The following is a 20,419-nucleotide window of genomic DNA, read 5'->3' as shown; positions in this document are numbered from 1 at the left end:
AGGTTGACTTGAGGCCATTGGAGGCTTTTCCCTTTATACAAAGTGTACATTTTTTGCTGGCTGTAGTTTGCAGTGTTGTTGTGTTGGACTGCATCATGCAGACAACTACTAACATTACACCACAAATTTAAAATTTCATTTAAATCTCTCTGTTGACTTCAAGTCAAATTTGAACGGCCGACATGTTGTTTGGAGGTGAGGTGGAGAAACATCTTTTTTAAAGAGGTGTGTGACCTGAATAGCTGAGGGAACATAACGGGGCAGTGGGAGCCTGAAAGGTTGGAGACGTTCATGGACTTTTAACCTTACATGTACTTCTTCACTTTGGTCATAATTGAACACCAACAAATACTGTTCACTTAAATTACCATTAATAGCCTGAAGCCAATGGTTTATTATGAATCAATAACATAATTTGTACAACTTACAAAAAACAAGCCAAAGCAGCAAAAAGAATATAAATAACAAACGAAAGATCGAAAGGACTTCCGCTGTGTTAGTTTGACCTTTTTAAGCGCTAATGAATACAGTATTTTTATGTCCAGATCACTAATACTCTCAATTAAACACACCGACTCAGCTATGATCATGAAAATAAATGATAATGAAAATGTTACAAGCTTTGGCTTATTAAAATGTCAGGCAGGTAATGGAAATGTAAAAAATAATAAAGAGTCCCAATTCCCAAAAGATTCGTCAAACGAGCCCGGAAGTACCGAGGGGTGATTCCTCTTGACACATTTCCGGGTTTGTCAAACGAACCCGGAAGTACCAAGACGACACTCCTCCGGCTCGTGCAGCGAGCGTGTCTTCGTTTTAAAGTTGCTTTACGGTCAATTTACATGGCACAAAGCGCTCCTGAGCGCCCGGCGGTCGGGGTCGGGGTCGGGGTACTGGTGACGGACTCAGCCCACCCGGGCTGCGTTCTGCTGGGGAAGCGGAGGAGCGCCATGGGCCGGGGGAAGTACCAGCTCCCCGGGGGGCATCTGGAGTTCGGGTAGGGGCGGAGTGATCGATCTCACGTGTGCACGGTTCATTCATCATGTAGAACAACAGATTGCTCCTGAATGACTCTGTAAATAATGAATGGTGTACCTGGAATGTCACGGAGTTGTGATTATTGATGATGGTTGATGAGGATAAATCCACAAACTAATTTCATAAATAAACAAAATACAGCAGAAGTGATCTTGGTCGTAGTCAAATGTGCATTAAAGGGACTTTAAAGAGATACAAAACACATCCACAATGGGATTCATCCCAAAAATGATTGCAGAAATCACAATAGTAATTGAAGAGATACAGTAAAGCACAAAGTGGAGACACACAATGACCACAAAAGTACACAAACAGTCATTCCTGGGTCTGACGTGTGGGTGATGTTCTGTCATTGCAGGGAGACGTGGGAGGAGTGTGCCCTCAGAGAAGTGATGGAGGAAGCCGGGGTGCGCCTGGTGAACCTCTCCTTTGCGTCGGTGGTGAACTCCGTCCGGCTGGACGAGCAGTACCACTACGTCACCATCATCATGCGTGGGGAGCTGGACAGGACGCGGTCGGGGGAACCGGAGAACCTGGAACCAGACAAGAATGAAGGTGGGACGACGGGTTGAAGATCGCCTCCTTCCTGAGCCGGTGGTGACGGAGTCTCTGGTTCTTCTTCTCATTTTACCAGGCTGGACGTGGACCTGCTGGGACGAGTTTCCTCCTGAGGAGAAGCTCTTCCTGCCCCTGGCCGGACTGAGACAACAAGGCTATCGACCTTTCAGCGACACACAAACGCAACACTGAAAGTCCCTCAAACATCAGGTGGACTTCATTCTTTTTTTTTTTCTTTTTATTAAAAAACTGAAGACGTTTACATGTCAACATCATCAATGAACACAGACTTTTTGTCTCAGGGGCAGATATTCAATCTTAACAGCTCATCACATGAGCGTGACTCCGGTGGTTCCTGCCGCTAACAGCACAATCCAAAGGGTCGCGGCGGCGGCGGTGGCGGCAGCGGCAGCGTGAAAGCTCTTGTCGTGGGCGTAGGTGATGATGTGGAGGGCTCCGCTGTAGGCCTCCTCACAGGCGGGCTGGATCTGATCCTCTGGCAGCTCGAACTCAAACGTGCCGTTGTCCCTCAGCTCGAAGGTGAAGGTCAGCGGGATGCCCAGCAGGTGGGCCCAGTCTTGTGACGAACCAGTGAAGTTATCTGGAAGAAAAGCTGGTTGTTAAAAGGTGGCAGTGAAACCAGCGCACCTCTTCCCTCCAGGTGGCGCCATCTCATTAGAAGTGCGTTTTTCCTTGATTCTGCCTACACAATATGTCTGCAGGGGTTCCAACAGCGTAGGTCATCCCATTGACTTTCCGAATGGCTTCAGCAGCGGCTTGTCCCACCTCCATCTGCGGACCAGAGGTTTGTTATCGGTGGCTCGGCAATATTCCCACCCATGGTTGTGATTCTCCTCCAGACACGTGGTATCAGTAGCTTGTGTGTCCATGTGAATACCAGCTCAGCGTAGTTGGAGGCGGTGAGGTTGGGGTGACCGTATGGAACGAGGAGCAGCTGGCCGTAGGAGTGGATGGTGAGGAAGCACAGGAAGTCTTCCTTTCGGCTTCCCACGAAGTAGGTGAGGAACTGGGTCTCGGGCTCAGACATGGGAGCGTTCCCACCGTAGATGATTGAGCAGCAGTCAGAAGAGACTCCGACCGCTGTAAAAGACGACACGGGCAGTAAATCTAGACGCTGACCTCTCATGAGAAAGGCAGTGAAAGTCATGTGTTGATGTTTTGTCGGAGCGATTCCATGAGGAACCAGCAATCAAACAACAAAATGCAATAAACTTTATCATCCTGGACTCAAATACTGCCTGGGAACAAGTGTCCACACCCGCAGTAAAACCGATAGCCCAAATGTGGCCGTCATCCACGAGCCGCATAAAGATCCTGAACGTGTGCGAAGGGGAGTTTTCAGTCTGGATGATGAGTACCTGTGGTTTGATCACTGTTACTGATTGATTTTTTTATTCTCCACTCACTTCCCCAGTGTGCATCGAAGTTGCGGTTGAGATCGGTGCCGTCACAGTCGCAACCCGGAGGCGGTGCCGATCGGTTCTTCCTCCACAGGCGAGTCTGCATAGATAGCCGGCGTTTAAGATACACCGCGTGTTACTAGAAATGACGAATACCGATCAAACGCGAGCACTGACCGTGCTGTTCTTCCAGGAGTAGACGTAACCGTCTACGTTCAACACTGGCGTCACGTAAAAGTCCATGTTCTTCATCATCAGCTGCATTTTGGGGTCCGTTTTGTACGTTTGCAGAATCTAGTCCAATGAACACGGGTCAGATTTGTTTGTGCGCGTGTCGGTTAGGAAGCGCTTGCCGGTTTCTTACCTGGCGGACAAAGTACTGACAGAAGGCGGGTGCAATCCACTCCCGGGCGTGTATAGCACAGTCCATCCAGACGGCCTTCTTCTTCACTCCAGTGTCGACGCCGATCTGAGAGACACATTGAGACACACAGGAAACCTGCAGCAGCGCCCCGCGGCCGTGTGCTCCGTCATTACCTTCAGCAGGCTGATGGTCCGGTTTTCATGAGTCTTTCCGTAGTCCACCAGGGTCACCAGGTCGGGGTAATCCTTCACCATCAGCCACATCCAGCTGGTGATCTGTGAAGAGACGCGTTAGAAACACATCTCCTCGTTAACAATGGGAACCAGACGTCCTCACCTCTGGCATGGGATGATATCTGAAGTAGTCGTGCTCCACCCTGTTGAGCACAACAAACAAGAGACGTGTTAAAAATAACTCTTAAGATTTTATGATGCCAAATTCAAAAACAATATTCAGTCTTTCGATATTGAATAATAATACATTTGAGCCAAGTTTATTTTTTGAACTTTCACAATACAGTGTGATTTTTCGGGCGGTAAAAAAAAAAACAACCAAAACCACCATCCACTCCTTGACCTGTCTTGTGAACAGAGTAATAAATCACGAACATGCATAAAATCTATAAAGAATTCTGACCAGTTCTGCCCCTGAGATACAAAAGCTGCATTACCTATACGCCACATACTGCACCTTTTAAACGCTCGCTTTTCTTTTTGTTTGGGTTTCTTTCTCACTTTAATTCATTTCAGGCATAAATGTGAAATCACATACACAAATACTCGCTTTAAATATAATATAAATAAATGATAGCTTATATTATTATGATAGTTATTTTCTCAGAAAACACAAAATCTATATTTAAGTGAACACACCCTTCATATATTTAATTAACATTCCTGAAAACGGGTCGGAAGTTTTAGGTTTTAGGTTTCAAAATGCCAAGATCTCGTCATTCTTGGAATTTGAGACGTGACAATCAGACCATTCTTTATATTTTTCATGCTCAGCTGAGTTTCAAGGCTATTCTACATGTTCCTCCTCCCCTTGGTTAAAGTCTGTATTGTTCAGGTGTTAGACGGAGACTTTGTCTCGACTTATTTGAACTTTATTCACTTCTCAGTTTGTACTTTGAACCTGAAATGTATTTGCTTTTTCTATATTTGTTAACCTTCAAACAGCTCGATAAGTTTCCTGCACTCTGGCTTCTGAATCTTCACTTTGGATGTTGGATTTTATTTTTTTTTAATTCTGTGATTCTTGTATGATTCAATCCAGAACTCCTGGTGAATTGTTACAAACTACAGAGGTCAAGAAGAGGTAAACTGTTAGATGTCGGCCTGAAGATGTTATTAACTTGATACATTTCAGCTTTTGCCTCTTCACTTTAAAAGTTCAACCAGTCTTTCTTATGGAATTGGCTGAGAATCTACTGTAATGCCGCGTCTGGAAGTGGAAAATGGATGAATATGTTTCCTCTATAATCGTCACATATTGTACTTTAAAGCATCTTTTTACTCGGAAGAATTGTTTTCCTTTAATAAAGATCTTCCATCCAGATTTTTGCATCTTTCGTCAGTGTCTAATAAGTTATTTTACACAAGTAACTTTAAAAGAACAAACATCATATCTTGGGATGAACACTTCTCACCTCTCTATTGTTGCTGCTCCCACAGTCACAAGCAGGGCGGCACAAATTAATCCCACACAGTGAAGCATTGTTGCTCTCGGTTACAATAACGCCGTTTGTGCCCGTCTGCCTCTGTGTGGAAGCCTTATAGGAGACGGCGTCAGATAAGGCCCTCCAATATAACTGTGATCCGTTTAGCAAAGCGATCATAAAGGTGGAGCCTTGAGTAGCTTAATTACCAATAAACTACTAATCTTCCCACCGTTCTTGCGCACGATAACAACTTTATCAAGTCTGTTTGTAAAACTAAACAGGAAAAGAAGTAAGTGAACTTAAAGGACATGAAACTAAATAGGAAGGAGGTGAGACTTGTTGAAAAGAGCAAAGTACCAGGCCATAAATCAACATGTACATCCAACCACCAAGAGGGAAACGTCTTCAAACGATGGTTTGAGGAGTCAACAGGATTGTAAAACACTTTGAAGTCGTCAGGCGGCGAAAATGGTTGAGCTGAAATCTTCCCCTCTGTTGCTGCTGTGGAGGAGAAAGGAGGCCGAGGCTGGACAAACCAACGTGGAGCACTTTGAATTTCTGCTGAAATAGAATGAAACCTCTAAGGCCGTCTTGTTGGTGATGATTTGTTGTTGGCCTAAAAGATTGTCTGTGCTGTTTGTAACTTTGACCGTTTAGCATTTTAGAAACGACCACAGCTGGAACGAAGTGCTGAACTTGAATGTACATAAAAGCCCCAAAAGAAAGAAAATCAATAAAATAGTGACATTAAAACCAAGGTGAATCAAAAGCCAATGAATACAAATGAGTTTTAAGATTAGTTTTTAAAATAGACAGTGAAAGAGTTTGTTTGATGAGAAATTCCACAACATCTAATTTAAACGTGTACACATATCCAACTTCAGCAATAACTCCTGTTGCTCTTTCCTGTTGCATCATTTGTTGATGTTATGTAGTTTTACATGTTTTGTTTTTTCCAGTTGTAGATATTTTTCATCTATTGTGACATTAAGAAATGTAGTTTTGTCATTCCTCTATACCAGAACATGCACATACAACCCACTCATACATTTGATATTTTTATCTTGCCTGAATTTTAAATAAGCATAGGATGAATGGTTACTTCAACTAGATTTGGTGTTTCTTATAAACCAAGTTATTCACTGGGTCACATGAAGTTGTATTAGTTTTAATGAGCCTGATCCTCTTCTCGCAGCATTGCTTCTCACCAGTAGATGGCAGGGTAAGAAAACTAATAGTAGTGTCAATTTTGCCCAGCTGTAATTGAGAGATGATGTTGAAATTCTGCACATATTGCAGCGTGAACTCCTTTAAAGTTTTAATATGCACCCGGGACTGAATTCAACTTTTGAATTTTGGCGTTAATTTCCACTGAGAGGAGCACTAGTGTCCACCAGAGGCTCAAAAGAGGCAGGATACTTCATATCATGGGTAAAACTGTAGGTCACTTGCATATTAGAAGAACAGCTCATCAAAGATATAAAACAGTTTTATATATATGCAGCTCATCATTTGTATTGGAAAAAAAAGAACTTAAACTCACCTTTTGCCACTGGAACTCAAAAAAACTTAAGGTTTGCTGTGACCATACACACTAGCAAAGAATAATGGGCAGTCTTGAAGCCGTGATTGCAGCTAAAGGTGGCTCTACCAAGTACTTTGTTGGTCTATCACATAAAATCCCAATCAAATACCTTCAAATTTGTGGGTTTAATGTGACAAAATGTGGAAAAGTTCAAGTGGTATGAATACTTTTGTTCAAATTTCACAGAGGCCTTAACAGCCTCTCGATCTGACAGAAGTATGAATAACAGCCTCGGTGCCCATGGGGGCCGTTTGATTTTCCGCCCTTCTAAAGTGCCCGTGGTTAATGAGAAGGTCATGATGAGATTCACTCTGTATTTTTTCTGTAGTGATGCTAACGAGAAGCCCGGCGCTTCTGAATGACTCTGGAGGACCCTCAGCGCTGAACCCCAACACCCCCTCCATCAACGCCCTCATTACGTGGCCATTCCAGCTCAGTTATTCATCTGCTTCTGCTGATGGATATAATAGCTGCCATTTGGAGTCAGACATTTGAGCCATTTAAGCTCTTTTTTTAAATTTTAATAATTTCTCTCACTCTAAGCCTTGAGTGAGAAAAATTGTCTTTTAAATTATTTCCTCAAACCCATTTTGCTGAGGTAAGTTTCTCCACTTTAAAAAAAAAAAAAAAAACATCTGTTGAAATAACAAGAAGGCTGTATTTTAGTCATTTAGAAACGAGGGGAATGGGTTTTCTTTGGGGTTTCTTTGTACCCCTCGTTTAAATCAGCCACAAACGTCACTTTTTATTGATCACTTTTATAGTGTTTATTATAACAGCTGTTGTTTTGCCTTTTTCAGGTGAAAACCCAGCAGCCCCTTCCTTAAAAAGACTTTAAAACATAACCTGAAAATATGTGTCTGATCAAATGGAGTCAAACGTCCAAATAGGTCAGTCCGGTTCAACAAATGCAGGACAAACTCGTTGGAATATGTGTCATCCCCTTTTTCAACGTCAAAATCCAGACTCATAAAGACAGTCAAGGCTCTGGGGCCGCATGTGGCTCATCAACCCCTCTGTAGTGACTCCTTCAAGGTTTCATGAAATGTCATGTAAATAAACATTTTAATACAATTTTGATAATAAAAAAGACTCAGATTTTCAGGCAAAAAAATTAATAAGGACGAGAAAATAACTAATACTTAAAAAGGATAACATACCTATAACTTGTACAAAAAACAGTAACATTTCAGTTAAAAATAGCATTTATAATTGCTAAATATAGACGCGTTTGGCACGTCGCCACTGGTAGGAACCTTCTACACTGTCACAGCGTCGCTGCCGGACACTTTATCTGCAGCACCACCTGTGACCAATGGGGTTGCAGAAGCTGCAGGAAAACATTTCCAACCAATAAACACAGGTAAGGTATATTAGAGCGCTCACACACATTTAATGACAATAAATATCCCATGACTGTATATGTTTGGAGAAATGTAATATGCCTTAGCCTCCTGACGTTAAATCGCTAATGATCATATCCGTTAGCATCGGATCATCTGTTTAGCTTCACTCAACAAAGTTTTATTCCCCGCCCAACAATAGAAACGTCGTTCCGATATTTTATTGTTCCATGAAGCAATCTAAAAGTCTGCCATCAATTAATCTCCCTGAAACTGCTGATCAGGTTTATGCATGTTGAGTTCGGATATAACATGAATGAGATCATGCACTGGTGTTATGGATTAACTGGTGCCCTGGCCAACATGTGACCGACTTCCTTTGGCGTCTAATGTCAGTACATGTATTCACGGGTAAAAATAAACTTAGCAGATGAGAGCACGCAAAAATTAATTAATTAGACCTCCGTGTTTACTAATCCACACACATACTTCAACTTTGACTTGAAACAGTGAACATCAGAGTCTAATATTCATAGAAATGTTTCTTTTATTCCAAACATGTTTACCAGGTTAACGTGAATGATCACAAATCTCGTAGTTTTTCAAAACCTATTGAGGCTCTCGATCTTTAAATTAGATTAATAATTTTTTAAAGACACAAAATACAAATCGGGAAAATGATGGACAATCCAGCTGACCATCCAGGTAAATGTGTCCTTGTTCTCAGAGGTTACAGAGACCTCAAAAAGCGGGCTTGATATATGTCAAGTAATCAATCAGCGTTGATATAAAGCCGGGATGGGCCGTCTTGGTCCTGGAAGGCCGCAATCTTGCAGGCGTGCAATGTTCTCCTGCTCCAACACACCTGAATTTAATTAATAAATCATGTTTGTTATCTCCGCAGATAACAAGCCAATCATTGCTGTCAGGTGTGTTGTTACACGTGTAAATAATAAAACAGGTACATGTGTATCGCTCTTGTTTTCTGAAGCAGCCCACCAGGCAGCCAAGAGCTCACTCAGTGTGTGTCGTTCTGGCCGTCACACACTGGAGGCTGAGAGAAGATGCCAGCCTCCCTCCCACTGCCCATCCTCTCGCTGCCCACTCTCATCTCCAGTCGCACTTTTCCCATTGGACGAGCTGGCGCCCAGACCCGTGCGGAAACGCCTCAGTGGCTTCGTCACCTCGGCGACCAGCGCGCCGTCCGCGCCGTGGCCGGCCTTAGCCGCGTCGGAGGCGGCAAAAACTCCTGGCAGGGTGCGGCGCCGCGTTCATGTGGGGGTTACTAAGCCATGAGAGCGAAACAGAATAATGTGTTTACATGATCCTTTTAGGACAAGGTGTTCTACACACACACACACACACACACACACACACACACACACACACACACACACACACACACACACACACACACACACACACACACACACACACACACACACACACACACAGCCAGTGCCCCCTGGACACGCACGTCTCTTCCCATCTGTCTTGTAGAACAAGCTCCTGGAGCCACTGCGTTTACAATCTCCCTCTGAAATAATAAAAAAAAAAAAAACTGCTGTTCCTTCTTGTGGAAATACATTAAACTTTAACACGTTTCCTCGTGTGTGGCATGGAATTCAAAGAAGGGCCATTTCACTGATAATCAAGCAGGGAGACACCCCACGAAGGACAATCTTCTATATCATGTAACAGGTGAAATTTGGTCCTCTATTTAGTGCAATAATAAATTATTATATATATGATAATAAATTCAATATTTATTCTCCTTATGACATTCTTTAGGTACAAACGCTGCCTCGTTTTTCATGTATAGAAACATAATGCTTCAATAATTTCCTAAAATGTCCAAAATACACGCAGTGAAACTCTAAATACTGGTGACGGTTCGGTGTGAGTGCACAGCGGCAGAGCGGTTCACACTCTCACTTTCTGCCCGTGCAAAAGATTAATTTATTCCGAATCAAACATTCAGATGCTAAAGCCCAATGAAAGTAAAGTTTTATTGAGCGTCTCAGTTTGTTAAAGCTGCATAATCATGAGTTCCGTGTTATAGATGTAGAAGAGAAGATGCAATTTGCAGTAATTACTATGCTTAGCATAAATTATTAATCAAAGGCACTCTTTTTTTTGTAATTGCAACTGGATATATCTGGAGGTTTTTCTTTATTATAGCATTGTGCTTCGGTGGTTTTTAGATACATGTGGAATTGTCGGTCTCTGGTTATAATTCAGAATACCATCATGACAAAAATACAAATGGAATAATTTTACACAATCAATATAAGTTTGGAAAATGTTCATCGTCAGTGAATAACAAGAAGAACAAACTTGTTAAGTCGAGAAAATGCTTCCTCTGCATTTTAATGATGAGAGCAAGACAAACTCTTTGTTGGCTCGACAGGTTCTTAATGTGATTTTTGATTTCTTTCTCTCCGAGGTGAAGAGCGGCGCGCCGTCTGGATCAGATCCCCTCGGTGTCAAAGAAGAAAAGACTTAAAAGAGGACAAGGTAAGCAACAAAACCTCCATCGCTCATGATTTAACAGTTTGTCACGTCCGTAGCAAGTTTCAGTCATCAAAGTGATTAAACGCTGGACGCGGCGCCGTGCAGATGTGAAGCGCTTCAACCTGAAATATAAACCAAGCAGGACTCCAGAGACCAAGGCCAAGAAATACTGAGATAAATCACAGTCTTCCTCCGAAGAATGGGCACAGCAGGTTGATCAAAAACCAACAAACGAAGGCCACAAAGAAACGTCCAGTAAAGCACGGTGGCGGTACCATCATGCTTTTCTTATCATTCCAAAGCAGCAGTCGTCACTTTAATATGAGAAATTTAAATCCGTCCCAGTTTTCCTTCAATATTGTGACGACACAGAATTTGCTCAGACCTTTGTGGTGAAAGAAGACTCACGAACTCGACCTTTCATAAACAATGCATGAGCAGATTGAACGATTTTACCTGGAGACCGGCTGATTTTGCAGCCCGACGCTGATCAGAGCCTAAAACGAAGCGCTCGTGTGTGTTTACGTCCTTGAGCTGCAGATGATGGACCGGCCTCGGCCTCGGCCTGCCGCCGTCCCTGTTGGCTTGTATCTTGCGTATCGATAACCTTGGGGTGTTGAGAAACATTGAAGGTGATGTTCGCCTGACGTGCACACAAGCACAATGTGTGGAACCATTTTAGAGGACGTGCTTGTATTCGTTTCTACATGTTTTTTTTTTTCTGTTTTTTTTTTCATTGTATAGCAGAGAGAGAGACACGAATAAATGAATGTTCACTCTGATCAAATCTGGCAACCTTTTAAATTTCCTTCTTTCGTATAGGCGGCTGAGTGGAGTCGGTTGAATTTCCATGCGAGTCTACGTGAGGTGAGTAAAGAAGGAGGGACATTAATCAAATCTGTCGCTCTCTTTTCCTCTTGTGTCCAAGAATCTGTAAAAAGTCGCAATTACCAGATGGTTCCTGAGACACTGCCGTCTGCAGCATATATATTTATCTGATATCTCGTTCTCAAGCGCCTTTACACTCATCGCTGTGTTTTTGAACGTACTCACCTCATTAATCATTCATATCTGCTGCAATGTTGATCTTCTGTGATCCATTCTGTCGGCGATGTGCTTCAGGAGACGTCCCAGAGGTCAATGCAGGTTGACTCAGAATCAAGAGAACGATCATTCTCAGTGAAGCATAACTGCAAAAATACCAGTGAGGACAAATTGTGGAGGCCTCTGCCATTTTCTGAAAAACATTACTGTCATCCCACTCGGGGAGAGCGAACCTCAGCATTAGGCAGCAGAACAGCGTAATCACAATCAAGACGCTCAGCGGGGAACCCATTGTAAAGGTCAGACAGAAAGTGTCTGAAATGACAGGCTGCATTTTATTTGTTTCCATGACGATTTCTTCACCGTGACATTTGCTTAGCACGGCTGACGTGTAAAGATTCGCTTTGTTCGGGAAGCCTTTATGAAGCCTTTTTTTCATTTTTAGATATTTATTGAAGTGCCGGGAGGTTTGCTTGTCTCCTCGGCTCTCGGGTGGCCACATAAAAACTGCTATTAACTCCATCGCATTGTAGACGGAAGATAAAGGTTTCACACAAGACATGGCCGTCTTTTTATGATTTGTTGGCCAGATACATCTAATTTATACATTCATATGTGAGCCTTATATTTTAAATATTTTCTTGTCGCTGGATTGATTCGAAACCTGAGCAAAAAAATGGAAGTGAGAGGCTTTTGAATTCCAGCCTCACACCAATCGAAACTCACCCTTCAGCGTTTACTCGCGTGGAGTTCCCAGTCGTTTGCGCTCACGCAGTCAGAGAAAAGCCTTGAAAAGTCACCAGCTGTGCCTGAATTGCAAGATCTGTGTGTTTCATTGATTACAATGTGAACGGCGGCGGAGACCCACGCAGTCTCACACGACTCGGCGTCAATGCTCCTCCTCCTCCTCCTCCCACGGCTCACGGGACGGCCGGAAAGAGCCGGCGGCGAGCCCGGGCTGTCGGCTGCCACCTGATTACCTGCAAAGGCGCGAAGAAAGGAGGGGGGCGCGAGGGCTCTGCATGCCGCTGCGCCCACACACATCGATTATAATCAGGGGAGTGTGGAGAGCAGAGGGATGTATTTGTTGTGGAAAGAGGCGAACGAGGCCCTCGAAAGCCTCTCTGTGTGGTGGTGAGGCAAGTCGCTGTTGTGAACCACTGTTCTCCTTTTGTAAAATCAAGGTGTGTGTGTGTGTGTGTGTGTGTGTTTGGTTTACTTGGACTCCTGCGTGCTCTCCAACCACAGCCTCCTCTGTCGAGATCTCCCGCGTGGTGAATTATCCATTCATTTTGAAATAATTTGGATTTCCTGGCAGTGCCGTAACTAATTTGGCTCCAAATCAGTCATGATGAACTTCTGCCATCTGGTCAAAATGACCAGCGCACCCTTTAGCAGCGCTGTCAAGTGGCTCATATTTTCATTTCAACAGCAGTCAGGGACTTAATAGAGTGTGTCACTCATCACTGCAGTGATGTATGGAGACACAGGTCAACTACCTGAAGCTGTATTTCCACTACTATCAATAACAATGATTAGAGGGTCGATCTATCCCGTTATGTGAGGGCAGTAGGGCCCACCTCCGAGGCTCACATTCAAGTAATGTTAATCAGAGGAGACAAAACAAGGCGATGACCTTTTCAGTTTGGATGACTCAAACTAGAAGGCTGGTATGAGCTTCTGGGTTCAAGTCCCGTCACAATAAACTGATGTCTGAACAAAATGACTGAAGTACAGTAGTTGTGGCTCGTGCAGGACTTCTTTTTTTTTTAAGGATCTCATTTAGCACTGAGAACAATCTGCTTGTATTAGGATATCCTAATAGACACGAGCACGTTAGTGATCCGGGGAAGCTTCTGGCCCTGCTGCAGGCGGAGGAAACTGCAAGTCGACTGTGTCATCTGAAGTCTGATCCTCGAAACCAGCCTTCATAAATAAATCGGCGTCTAAAGACAACAAAAGGAATGAGATTAAATCATCAGTCAAGGCTTTCATGTTGAGGAGCTGGTGTTTTTCTGTGGCGTTCGCTGCATAAATGAATGAATGAAAGTGTGAGCTTCCTTTATTTCCTGGGATAGAGAGAATATTAGAGGAAGGCACGGCAGTGGAAACCGATTAACAAGAATGTAGAAAGTCAATTTATGGGTTAAGTAACGTCTAATGAGGATCATTGGACAACAAAGTGTGCGAGGGAGACGTCTGTATTTTCCAGAAAGTAACTGTGCTCAGGTATGTACTCAGCCGGTCCACACAGCAGGAGGAACAGTCGCGAGGCTCGAGACAGCATTTTCTTCGAGTGGAGAATAATTCATTCACGCTCAACTTTCAAACTATCTTTTATGGTTTGTCAGAGTGATGGAGGGGAGAAAACCAGGCTATGAATACATCGAGAGGAGCGCGGCTGCGTCAAGTGTGCCTGCGGTGGTAATCTCCAAAAAGGTTACAAGAAAATAAACAGTTGTGGCCCCGACTGCCCTCGTCTCCGTGTTTCAGTCTCAACAGACCCCCACAAACAAGTTACTGCACGTGAAGCTGAAGCACGAATAGAGCCAGTCGTGGATGAATAGAAACAATAGATGACTATTACACTTACAAACATATGGGGCTATTATAAATGAAGTTGTCTGCAATCACACGCGGAGCAGATGGCGGCAGCACTCACTGTAATTACACCTCACGTCTTTGTGAAGAAATTCCTCTGTTTCGAGGCCAGATGGTTGGAGGTGTCGGGATGTAATAAACATAAAGGAGGAGAACCTGCAGCCGTGCACGTCGCTCCATGTTGCTGTCGGTTCACCGTGCGGAGAAACACACAGTCACACAATGTGATTACGTTTGTCTCGGACGCCGGAAAGCATGGCGATATTACAACGTTCTGGTGTGACGGTGGGAAAGGTCAACCTGCTGTTTCATGAGGAAAGCTGCAGTGGCTATCATTCATCATATCATCCTCTGTTCTGATTGGCTCATTATGAAATCGGGGCGTGTTGGAGCAGGGGGATTTTAAAAACATGGCTGCCTTATGGTCCCCCAGGACCACCGTGGCCCACCTCTGCTGCAGGTGAACACAACACACACGGACAGGTTTCTGAAACCATGTAGAGGAGAAAGAAAAATGTTAAAAATCGTGGAATTTCAGTTCCCAGGACGTGAGCAGAGGATTATACGTTGAAGTTCTTCAGAGGGTGGGTTGGAATACTAATCATAGAGTAAAACAAAGCTCTTCACTTGTCTGCTGTCTTTTCTTTGGTCTCACAGGGGAATTACTGTACGCTGGATTTCAACAAAGTTGCACAGGATGTGAGCAAGACTGACAATGAAATGCGAGCTGGGATAAAAAGAGGCTGAAAGCCGCGTGTTCAAATAACACCGAGGCTTTTTAATCCAAGAGCATTTAAACTGTTTGAGGAATGCGTGCTTGTGAGGCCGTGAGAAGACCCGTGCAGGCTGTTTACGCCCGTCTTGCTCTGTAAACACTTCAAGCCATTATCTCCTTTTTTGAAATTTCAGGAAATTATCATATTTCTTTGAACTTTCAAAAGGCTGGCTCACTTTTGAAATGCCTTTTCTTTGCTCTTACTGAAGGCGCGTCACACCTTCCGAGGCTCCTGAGTGTGTGTGTGTGTGTGTGTGTGTGTGTGTGTGTGTGTGTGTGTGTGTGCACTGCTTCCATCTGGAGGTTTGATCATTTCTGGAGCCACTGATGCACATGCAGTATGATGATGTGGACCTAAAGCACATGACCCCATGAAGAGGGCTCATTCTTTGCGCGGCAGAGGGTTTTCAAGCAGATGGCCTGTGGATGGCTGCCATTCTATTCTGAGAAATGTGCACTGTGTGGCGCATTTCTCCCTGTTTTCAGTGACTATGACGTATTGTTCTTGGATATTCCTGTATTTCACAGCCGGCATGCAATTTTAATGCCCTCATTTGCTCGATTCTTCAAGATATTCTATTATTTTGCCGTAGCCTCTTTGTGAGCAGCCAATTTCCCTGGAGGGGTCTTATTGGCCCGGCAATGTGCACCGAGGAATTACAGGCACAGGTGAAGAACAGGATGTATCGTCGTAATTATTACCTGATTGATCCTTCTCTTTCGGATTACAGCCGCCATCTGTGAAGTAGTCCGGCAGTAATTCAATCAAATGTGCTGAAAAGGAGATAATGAACTTTCTCATTTTGAGAAATCAAACTGGAAATTATTGCTCATAACGTAGCACAGCTTGTTTGGACTCAGAAGGCCAGTTCAGGGTCAATATTTGCATGGAGACTGTCGACAAAAATGGATAAAAGTCATTGTGCTGTCTACATAAAGTCCCTGCAAGGTGAAATATATAGTTATAAATCTTGAGGCTTTTTCACAAAAAAACCTCTCCTTTTTTTTCTCTTTGACATAAACTACCCTTTGCCTCCTTTTGATTTCCTTCATGAAAGTGTTTGTAAACTGCGCTGGATGCACGTTCACTTGTTTGCTCGACGTATTGTGCAACTGGCGTTTCTCAGAAACCGAAACCGAAAAAGTAGACAAAAAGTACAGAGCTGGTAAATTTGACCCGGCGGGTTCAAACTAACAGTTTTGAGTTGGCAGCCGTCAGTCAGAAGAGACTTGGTGTAATTTGGGGCAACCCGTCGTCGTCCTCCGGGAAAACAGTGTTACAGGACAACGACACGAGGAGCAAAGCTTTTAAGCAAACCGCACTTGTTGACTCAACGCAGACAATGTGCAGCTCTGTGAAAAGTTAAATGTCTGTGTGATCGCTCTGTCACCTCTGGCATGCAACTCCCCGAAGGAAAAGAGGCGTCGTAACATTTGCTCAGTAAAACAAGCTCCCACGGCATGTGACTGCCAGGATGTCGAACTCAAACAGCTGCAAGAAAAACAGCCGAGGGCAGGAGAGGCTTCAAACCCGCGATGAATGATGGCTGGCTGCTTTCAAATGGTTTCATTTTGGGGTCGTTTTTGGGAAAACTTCCATCTCATTTGTGTTTATTGTGGCTGCAGCAACAAGTATTTATGATTTATGCATGTAAATACCTGATAATCAGGAAAGTTGTGACCGTTTGGAGGCTTTTACACTGAATATCAGAGGCGAATAATACCTTAAAAATGTATACGAGTCGTTCGTAACACTTTACCTCCACTACTGCTGGATTGATGTAAATTGTCCTCTCTCTCCAGCAACATCAACATCCAGTTTGAAATTGATTGCGAAAGTTTGTGTTTATATTCACTCCATTGAGTGTTTGAGATTTCTGCTCCCGTGTTTCCTCGTCACGTCAAATCCCTCGGGGCCTCCGTCCGTCAAGATGAGTGACAGAATCCCGTCAACCTCTCTGCCGGGATCAGTCACAAGGAGGCGTTTTTCCCAGAGGATTTAAATTATGGTCCATATTTCATGTGCCACTGGATAAAAAGTGCGAAATCCTCTCATCGGTATAGATACGGTGCCAGGTTTATGACATTTTATTCAAGCAGCGAAGGTGGGTGAGGAGACTGAGGGATGGGAAAATGCATGCTGCTTCATCTCACCTGTCCAAAACCATTAACGGAGGAGTCAGTGTATAGAAATGCAAATGCGAATTTTAAGTAACATTTACTGCCGAAAAAGCCGATTACAGCTCACATAAAGTGTTCACATCGCAAGTTTCCTCTTTCATGTAAGCACTGATGGATGTCACGGGCATTCAGTGCAGATTAAATTAGCTCAACTTGTATCTGACCTCAAGGCTGCAAACAAGGACTTGGCCTTTATCTGCAACAACAAGCTATAAACGATTGGGTTGGATTGTCCGGTAATCTGTCTTTTGTTTGCCTTGTGATGGATTTAGGACCTGCCTCTGCTGTATCCTGCCTTCCCCATGACCGTAAATTGGACAAAGCCAAACAGAAGCATATAGGATTTTTTTTAATTTATACTCTTAATTTCCCTGTGGCCACTATGGTAAAATTGACGAGCTGTCTAATTGTAAAACTTTCTGCTGGGAAGTGTTGTCGCGTACATATTTCAGGTCGCAGTCAAAATCCTTGTTGTTTCAGCTTGAGTTATAGTCCAGAACGTCTGTTTACTTCCTCTTATTTTTTCATTCTGTCACCACGCACACTTTCCATCACATTACCGAGTATCCCCGGCCTCCTCGGACCGCTCCTGCCGGCTCACGCAGTTTAGTGAGTGAGCAGAGCCAGCGGCTTGCGGCCCCCGTGCCACCGTGCCATGTGGCGCGGCCCCGGAGATTCCCATTCTCATAACGAGGTGTCAACAAGCGTGACGGATGATGTCTCTGCTCGCCTCCTCCGCGTGGGACCCGGTGGTGCAGAGGCTTGGCGAGCCGGAGCGACGGAGGGGCTCAGGGAGCGGTGGACAGAGACGGCATGACTTCCTCCTCTCCCACGACGGCAGACACAGGCTGTGACGTCGCAGATATCACTGCCAGGATCAGTCTGAGCGGATGAGTTCTCATATCTCCATTCCCACTGACTCATTATCAGCCATCAACACCCTGAGATTGTTATAATGGCTGCAGGCCAGAGGAAACTGCATTTATTACCACGTTGCCAAATATGAACTCCAGATTGAGTGTTGTCGGTGCATTGCAGCTTTTCGTTGCTCCAAGCTCTTTAGATTAAACGCGGCCGTAAATGTCCTGCAGAAATAGCCTTCAGCGTTAACTTGGACCTTGGGATCGATTAGTTTCAATACATTGCACCCAATAAATTTCACAACCCAATAACTACATTTTTGCCTATTAAATTAACTGCTGATCGCCTTCAATGCAAAGTGTGATGGTGAGTGTGTTAAAACCTGCAGGGAGAAACAGACAGGATATCAGATTGCACTTTGAAAAATGAGGTTTTGTTTAAAAAAAAAACCCAAAGAAACAAGCCTGTCAACATGATCAAAAGTTTGTGGACTAAAACTAAGAGAAACCTTCAGAGTTGACTTTATTTAAAGGTCAACGTTAAACTCAACTAAAAGTTTTCTGTAAAATGTGTTTGATGTGGCTGACTTGGTGTGTGTCTAAGATGTTTACCCAAAAAGGAAATCAGTCGGCACCAAAGTGGCGGCAGAAAAATATTTGGAGGATTAGCAGACTCCTAATCGGATTAAGATCGTGGACCACCGGTCAAGGTGATGGACTGACTCATCATCGAGCTGAACGAGGAGATTCGGCTCTTAGAATGTGAGCTATTCCTCATCGGGAAGCGCTTCTTAATGGGCAGCGGAGCGTTGTTTACACAGCAACCCCGCCGACGATCAAATGTGGTTACAGCACCCCTGCACGTGGGTCAACGGCGTCACATCATTAAAACCAGTATGACTACGATCGCTTGTTTACTCCGCCGCATAAATTGAGCGTTTGCATCCAGCTGTGCTCCCGATGCAAGATATGACTTTACTTTCATGATGCTAAACAGGCTGAGATGAAATTACAAACCAATTATCGGCGGGTACGGGAGCCCGAGGTGTTCCCGGTGTGAACCGTGCAGACTCCTGATGGGTGCTGCAGACGCACGCCGTAATGATCTTTATCCAGTCATGTATTCCTAATTAGAAGATCACCTTGGTGTCGGGATGGGACTGAATTAAATTTAGCGTCACGCAGCGCGTGGAAGGGCCCGCGTTCCCGGGTTGCCAGCCACCTGAAGCACATGGCGCTTTGCAGGCGAGCGGCTTCGCGTGAACAAATGAAACAGCAGCTCGTTACATGAACCAGGCCCCTCAAGTGCTCCCCGTTGTCACTCTTAATAAGTACTGCTGCTGTAATGATCAACTTAATGACGGTGCTGGTGATGACGCTCATTACCAATGATTGAGAAAATAGTCCCTTAATGCTGCGCAGTCACTTTCAGGTGATTCCAGCGATCCACCACTGGTATTGATTTGTTTGGCACCACTCACGTTTCCTCTTCAGGGTTTCTTTTTTTTTAATGTTTTCTCACCGTTACTCCATCTGAGCTTTACTTTGTTCCGACTGAGCTTCGATTTAATTAAAAATTAATTGCATCTGACCCACCAACCGCTGTCTCTGTGGTACGCACAGTTTTATATTAACTACACCAGACAGCGGCGTGGAAACCATCCAGAATACAGGTGGACTTAAAGGGAAGAAACAGCCGAAGAAACGTAACGACAATGGTCAAGACGAGCTTCTTTCATTTCCGGTTTTATTGCTGATCCCGTTCTTAACAGTCAATTATTTAATGCCTTCAAACTGAGCTCATTCTGAGGCCCATCTCATGCAGGTCTCGTTTCCAATAATGCAAATTTGCTTTGTTAATATTCTACAGGCATCCCTGAAATGCAGCTCCTTCAACGTACTTCATAAAATCAGCACAATTTGATGCGGTAATAATCAACCGCACAGATTCATCTTTCTTTTTATTATTTCCAGATTACGGGAACAAATTACACTTTTGCTTAATTGCTCATGTCAACCGTGAACCTGCCAAAATCAGTCGGGTGAAATTCATGTATCAGGGAGCTATTAGAAACCTTGAAAGCTCATTACATTAAAAGGAGTTTTAACTTGGTCTTTTCTCACTCAGCGTGGCTCTCGAGTCCTTTTCCAAGTCCTCATGGATGCTGACGCTCCATGTGTGGCTGCTTCTTGTAGGAAATGCAGAAATCTTCCTATACAAATGTTCCCATGTCATGTTGAACCATAGGAACAGATTCCCTCCAGAGGACCCCCTCCCCCCTCCTCTGCTGACTGTTGTCTCACGGTCTTTTGCTGGTCGTCTCTGATCGACTCCATCCAACGCCGAGCATCTTGAACCAGCACAAACTGGCGCCGCGCCAACGGACGGAGCACAAACCTGCCGTGCTGACACTTCTTCACACTTTCCCTCTGGTGGAGGGAAATTAATGCACAGCGCTTGCCAAGCGCGGCCGG

General features: G+C 44.2%; 2 protein-coding genes across 2 annotated transcripts; one reads left to right on the top strand and one right to left on the bottom strand.

The window, feature by feature from the left end:
* Nucleotides 1–842: 842 nt before the first annotated feature.
* nudt15 (nudix (nucleoside diphosphate linked moiety X)-type motif 15) lies at nucleotides 843–3,315 on the top strand (the record flags this gene model as incomplete). The annotated part of the gene is made up of 3 exons (XM_080520145.1): nucleotides 843–997; nucleotides 1,397–1,593; nucleotides 1,673–3,315. The coding sequence occupies 3 exons, from the start codon at nucleotides 843–845 to the stop codon at nucleotides 1,786–1,788; spliced, it is 468 nt and encodes a 155-aa protein (XP_080376271.1). The 3' UTR covers nucleotides 1,789–3,315.
* Nucleotides 1,926–17,766, bottom strand: LOC308147811 (carboxypeptidase O-like; the record flags this gene model as incomplete). The annotated part of the gene is made up of 12 exons (XM_080520144.1): nucleotides 1,926–2,197; nucleotides 2,304–2,388; nucleotides 2,495–2,697; nucleotides 3,024–3,117; nucleotides 3,195–3,311; nucleotides 3,382–3,486; nucleotides 3,555–3,656; nucleotides 3,718–3,757; nucleotides 9,053–9,218; nucleotides 12,445–12,507; nucleotides 14,578–14,615; nucleotides 17,645–17,766. 12 exons carry the CDS (start codon nucleotides 17,764–17,766, stop codon nucleotides 1,926–1,928), a joined length of 1,407 nt encoding a protein of 468 aa, XP_080376270.1.
* Nucleotides 17,767–20,419: the final 2,653 nt, after the last annotated feature.

The sequence above is a fragment of the Blennius ocellaris genome (assembly GCF_963422515.1).
Source record: "Blennius ocellaris genome assembly, chromosome: 24".
NCBI lineage: Eukaryota > Metazoa > Chordata > Actinopteri > Blenniiformes > Blenniidae > Blennius > Blennius ocellaris.
Note: the sequence above shows the minus strand (reverse complement) of the source record. Positions and strands in the feature narration are given on the sequence as shown.